We start from the raw sequence: 6,662 nt of genomic DNA, 5'->3' as shown, positions 1-6,662 counted from the left end.
AAAAAAAAAAAAAAAAAAAAAAAAAAAAAAAAGAAATATTATTTATTTATTTATTTATTTAATATATTTTTAAAAGATGACCGGTAAGGGGATCTTAACCCTTGACTTAGTGTTGTCAGCACCACGCTCTCCCAAGTGAGCCATGGGCCAGCCCTAAGAAATGTTTATTTTATTTTATTTTATTTTTCCCTTTTGTGTCTTTTTTCGTGACCGGTAACGGGATCGCAACCCTCGGTGTCGCGCCTGCACCACGCTCAACCAGTGACCTGACCGGTCTCCATATGGGATCCGTACCCTTGGCAGGAGTGCCGCCCCGCTCCCAAGCGCCGCACTCTACTGAATGCGCCACCGGGCCGGCCCGAAATGTTTATTTTAAATGAAGAATTTCTTCAGTCTCATTTCAGTTTAAATTCTTAATTAAAATTATTCAGATCCCCTTACTGGCCAGCCACACCTCCCCAAAAAATTCTTAAGTAAAATTAAATATAGTACTCTTTATTTAAAAAATATCTTGCATGGTATGATTCCATTTTAGTGAAAGTCTATCTTTCAAAAAAAATAATCCCTCCCTGCATCTACCCATCAGTCCATCATTCTGCTTTTGCATATAGAGAGACTTGGAATAATGTCTACCAATGTTAACAATAGTTAATTCTGGAGGCTGGAATTTGATAATTCTTTTTTTTTTTTTTTAAGATGACCAGTAAGGGGATCTTAACCCTAGACTTGGTCTTGTCAGCACCATGCTCTCCAAGTGAGCTAACCAGCCATCCCTATATAGGGATCTGAACCCATGGCCTTTGTGTTATCAGCACCACACTCTCTCAAGTGAGCCACCAGCCGGCCCCTTGGAGTTTGATAATTCTAAACGTTCTTTATACTTTTCTGTTTTGATTGAATTTTACTTTGAATTTTAAAAATAAACAACCAACATTTCTTTTAAAAAATCATTATTATTTATTTAATAATTATAAACTTAATATTTATTTTGAAATGTTAATGCTCATACCGGAAAAATCCCACTGGATATAGTAGTATGCTAAGAAATTAGAAAATATTGATGAAATGAATGATTTGGGAAGAAACACAAACTATCGAAATTGACACAATCATAGCAAAGCAATAACCAAAGAAGAAATTGAAAAAGTTATCAAAAATTATCTCCAATGGTTTAGCTACTGAGGTATTTAAAATATTCAAGAAACAGCTGTTTTTAAATACCATACAAATAATTTCAGAATATAGAAAAAGACAAAAAACTCTGGAGGTTGAATAGACCCAGACATTACTATAGTTTAACCAAGTACCTTTAAACAAGTTATTTAAACTCTCTAACTTCTAGTTTCCTCATCTATAAAATGGGAAGAGTAATAGTGTCTATCCTCCATAGATTTGTTATGAGGAATAAATGAGATAATGTGTGCAAAGCATATGGTAAAGTGACCAACACATAGTAAACAATAAACACAAGCTATTACTATCATAAGTAACAACATTAGAACAGTACTAAATACCAAAGAGTCTACAGCCTTCCCATACTAGTATTAATTATTCAGCAAATAAAATAGAAAAACATCCTATTTAAAAGAGGAACAAAAAACACAGAAGTAAATGTATTTAAAAATCTGCAGAAAAATATGGCAAAATCCTTTTGAGACATCTTTTTTTTTTTTTTTTTGGTCCTTTTTGAGACCAGCCACACCGCACTCAGCCAGTGAGCGCTGTGAGCGCACTGGTCATCCCTATATAGGATCCGAACCCACGGCGGGAGCGCTGCTGTGCTCCCAGCACCGCACTCTCCCGAGTGCGCCACGGGCTTGGCCCCTTTTGAGACATCTTAATGAATATCTGAATAACTGGAGAGACATAACACATTCCTGGATGAGAACACTTCATGTTAAAAAGGATAGCATTCTTCTCATACTAATGTATAGGTTTAGCACATTTCCAAATAAAATATTAAACAAATGAATCTATTGTTCATCTGTAATAATAAACACATGAGAACAGCTAAAAATCAGAAGAAAAAAGAATGAAGGGGAACTTACTGATTAATAGTAACGAAAATAGTGTGCTACTCCTTAAAACCTGACATATTATGAAACAGAATAGCTATCTCTACACTATATGTAAGAACTTCATGAGTAATAAATAAATCATTTGCAAACTAATGGGATAAAATAGGATGGATTTCTTTTGGGAAAAAAAAACAAGATAGAACCACTTTCCTTGTACCTGAGGAATTTGCATTCTCAAGGCTCATTCCCTTGAGACATACTAAACTTGTACTAGGAAAATTGGCCTGGGCCACAACTTGACGTAAGTTTGAGAGAACAGAAAGAGAACTTTAAGCCTTGGAGTGAAGAGAATTTTGCATTTTACCATTGCTTGAAATCCGTGTGTATGTGTATGTTTTTCCTCATTAATTGGTGATCACTTCCTTGGTGTGGTCAGTGGAGGAACTATACAAAGGCCTTTCCAGGGGCAACAAAGGCCAAGGGTCATACACTGGACCTCACATTAAATTTAACCTAAAGGGTCAGGATGAGAGATTATATCATCCTGCTCCAAAATTATCCTACCTCTCTCGACAATAACTGTCATAACTTATTCTATGTACACTACAAAAAAATAATTCTTCTGTTTACATTTTAGGTACAAAAATATTTTAATGTTCCATACCATTGGATTTGAGTTCCTGGGAATATACATGGCTTAAGAAATTACAAAAGGTAAATTATACAAAAAATTTTAATATTATTTAATCTGTGGTTGTTTATATGTTGACAGAAACATGCTTTAGCAGCTGATAAATTGCTTAAGTAATTTTTAAAATGACTATTACACAATATTAGACAACTTGGGCAGAACATTTATATAAAAATGAATTATAAAAAGAGGAAAATATGTGAAACTAAAACTAAGGAAAGAATCCACTACAAGGGAAATAATGAACCTTATATGAATCCAAGGAATGTGATGTGGAAAAGCACTAACAGGGGATTTGAAATTACGTACAACAAAAACCTTGTTCTGGCCAAGCAGATATAGGCTAAACTTGTTTTATTCCTGTGAGAAAGGAAGTGCAGAAGCCTTCCACGAAGTGTAGCTGCAAAAACACAATACTTACATGTATCAGACAACTTTAAGCTTACTTAGAAAATTTTAAAAAAAAATTCAAAAACTTGTCAAAGCTGAGTCTTTTATGTGACTCGTTTCACTATAAACACCTGTCAACCTTGTCTCTGAGGTAAGAGAGCATTTTTTTTTCCTTTTTGTCTTTTTTACTGACTGGTAACGGGATCACAACCCTCAGTGTTGCGCCCGCACCGCGCTCAGCCAGTGAGCGGGAACCGGTCTCCACATGGGATCCCAACCCTCGGTGGGAGCGCCGCCGCGCTCCCAAGTGGCGCACTCTCCAGTGCGCCACCGGGCCGGCCCAAGAGAGCATTTTTTATAACACTATTACCTTAGTAATATTAACTTACTTAACAATAACCTTAATTATTCTTGAAACATTTGCCAAAAAGAGAGTCTCTATAGGATTTATATAAAAATGCAGTACACAGCCTGGGTCCTCTGGTACACCAGATGGATAAGAATTAAATGTTAAATAGGAACACAGGGAAAAGTAGGAAAAAATATAAGTAAATATTTCTTTGATCTTGGATTGTGAAAAGACTTTCTTGGTATCAAAGTAATGGGAATAAATCAGAAAGGAAAATATTGATAGATTTTTACTACGTATGACTTCTGTTCACCAAAACCTCATATACAAAATTAAAAGGAGAACAGCAAACTGGGAAAAAAATTTACTATGAATTGGAACAAAGACTTTAGCCTTAATACATGAAGATTTCATGCAAATTGACAAGAGATTCTATCACAGAAATCTATTATTCCTTTCTTCTTCTCAATGCCAAGACTGAGTTAAGGCTAGCTCCTTTTTAGCCTTTAGCTTTGTAAAAGTTTCCTAATTTGTCTTCCTGCCTCCAGTCTTCCCTCTCCAAACCATCCCTCACTCTGCCACCAGAAGTATTTTTCTAAAACACAAGGGTCTTCTTTGAAACCCCCAATGGTTCCCTATCACCTAGATAAGAAAGGTAAAATTCCTTAGCTTGGTATTGAAGACCCTTTTCTCACCTTTCCAGCCTCTTCTTCCCTTGGCCTGCCACCCTGTGACTCCCTCACTACTGCATGCTGTCCCTCAGCTGTCTCTTCCGTTGCAGTGGACTCCCTCCCCACCCCCAGAACCCCCACCTCACCTGTTCACCCCCCAGTCCCTCCCCAGTGTTCTGCTCAAAGCTTCACTGCCCCCCCCCAGGCAGTCAGCTGCTTCTCCTTCCCTGCCCCTGCCCTAGTACTCACTGTATACTACTATTAGCATTTGCCAGACTATAATTTTAATATAAAATTAATTATATATTTAAAATTTAAGTTATAATTAGTCATACTGATGTCTGTTTCCAGCCCCCCCACCCTGCCACTTCTAATAAAGAAGCATCTCTATTCAACTTGTATTCCTAGAATGGCACACAGTGCATACTCAGTAAATGCTGTTAAATAAGGGAATGAATAGTTGGATTGAAGGAATTATATAGTTTCTATGGAAAATGAATTATAGAACTTTTTTTTAAAAGGTAGTTTAAAAATACATTAAAACTTTCAAGTAATAGGCAGAAAATTGCAAACATTTTAAAGTAGAAATTTTTTTTTTTTTTAAAGATGACCGGTAAGGGGATCTTGACCCTTGGCTTGTTGTTGTCAGCACCATGCTCAGCTAGTGAGCCAACCAAGCCATCCCTATATAGGATCCGAACCCGTGGCCTTGGTGTTATCAGCACTGCACTCTCCCGAGTGAGCCACGGGCCAGCCCTAGAAATTTCTTTTTAATATTATTTATTTATTTATTTTTAAAGTAGAAATTTCTAAAGCCTACAGTAATGAATGAAGGTTATTTGCAAATGAATAATGTTCTTAAAAATAGTTCAATTTCATTTGAGTAGAATATTCATGCTTTCTAAACTTTGTTTTACATTATTATTTTCTCTTAGGCTCACACATTGCAATAATTACATATTATTAACCAGTAAAGAACAAATGAAAGAAATTATAATAGTGTTGCTGCCACTGCTGAGTGGAAACATGTTGAATAAAACAATGAACTAACATTACTTTCCAAAAATGGAGAAATTTGTTCAACCCTATTGCTGCTTTATTCCACTGAGCAGTAATTCCCATTTCAGTATCTCACCAGTCTTAGCACTATTACTCTGAATCCTTTTTATTTAAATGATTCACAGAAAGAATGTTCCAACTCTGCTCACAGCTGTCACATTCACCTGTTTGTCACTTGCTGAGCATGTGAGCTTGCATGTGCCAATTACAAAAGAAGTCGCTATTTCAGCCCTTGAGAAGATAACAGTTCAGTTGCAGAAGATGCAAACACATATAATCAGAAAACAATTCAAGGCAATATTCAGTGGTAAGTGTCAATTTTTGTGGTATAGCAGTTACATGGTATGAAAACTGAGAGGTGGTCAGGGAAGGCCTTGTTAAATGAAATTACTTGATGTGAACTCAGAAGCTGAGGGAAGATTGAGTTATTGAAAAGAAGAGGAAGATACCCTGCCTGGGAAAACACCCTACCTGCGATTTTCTCCATCTCTTGCAATAGCTTTTCCAAGTCCTTATTCAGGTCTGACAGCATTTTCAGCATGTTGTCATAGTTCCTTTCCCCAGGGTCAGAATCAGCCATCTAGGCAGTGCACAGAAAGAAGCTGTGAGACAGACTGTTTCGATTCCAACTCCATTGCTCACAGCTGGGTAACTTCTCTAAAGAATTCTTTCCCCATCTCTTAGATTCCGATAATACTGTTTACCCCATAGGGCTATTGTAAAGGTTAAAGGAGAATGTGTATAAGGGGCCTCACATAGTGTTTGACACATATTAGTTGTCCCTCCCTTTTCTTCGATCCTTGCCATATGAACACTTCTTCAGACACAGCTGAGGGCTGGAATGATTAAAGTGGAGGGCATTTTATTTGTAATAGGGAAAAAAGTATTTGCCATTATGGTGACACAGTAGTGGAATTTATTTTGGCAAAACTGTAATTGAGAACCCACTAAAATCCAAGTGTGTGTTTGCATATTGTACTGGTACGTTATGAAGATACAATCCCTGCACCTAAGGAATTTTCAGTGAAATATGGGAATAAGTTAAACACACACCATAGGACAAGCCAGAATATGACAGGTGCCATAGCAGATACATAAATAGTAGTAGTTAATATATTAAATACAGATATGAAGCTATGGGAGCCTGGAGGACAGTAAGTTTAATTTTGAAATATGAAATAATTCACAAATTTGCAGATATAAAAAAAATTATCAACTTAACTTTCCAGAAGGACTTTCCTGGGCATTAGAGGCAGCGTCCCTTAGAGTCTGAGTCCTGGCACTGGAGTAGAACTACCTAGGTTCAAATTCGGCTCCCCCACATAGCTATGTTGTCTTGGGCAACTCACTTATTCTCTCAACAATACAGTTTTGTAATTTTTAAAAAGGAATTATCAACGGTACCAATATCTTATGAAATTTTTGTGAAGATTAAGTTATATAAATTACATACTGTTCAGCACAGTACCTACCATAAACATTTA

The 6,662-nt window shown here is 36.5% G+C and overlaps 1 protein-coding gene across 1 annotated transcript in view; it reads right to left on the bottom strand.

Moving 5' to 3' along the window:
- The window catches only part of SYCE3 (synaptonemal complex central element protein 3), a 15,890-nt gene extending 10,107 nt beyond the window's left edge, over positions 1 to 5,783 (bottom strand). Inside the window, exon 1 of the mRNA XM_008573746.1 lies at positions 5,650 to 5,783. Coding sequence (XP_008571968.1) covers positions 5,650 to 5,758 — 109 coding nt within the window. The 5' untranslated portion in view covers positions 5,759 to 5,783. The remainder of the gene's footprint in view (positions 1 to 5,649) is intronic.
- Positions 5,784 to 6,662: the final 879 nt, after the last annotated feature.

The sequence above is a fragment of the Galeopterus variegatus genome, unplaced genomic scaffold (assembly GCF_000696425.1).
Source record: "Galeopterus variegatus unplaced genomic scaffold, G_variegatus-3.0.2 Scaffold960, whole genome shotgun sequence".
Classification (NCBI taxonomy): domain Eukaryota; kingdom Metazoa; phylum Chordata; class Mammalia; order Dermoptera; family Cynocephalidae; genus Galeopterus; species Galeopterus variegatus.
This window is presented reverse-complemented; position numbering and strand designations above follow the sequence as displayed.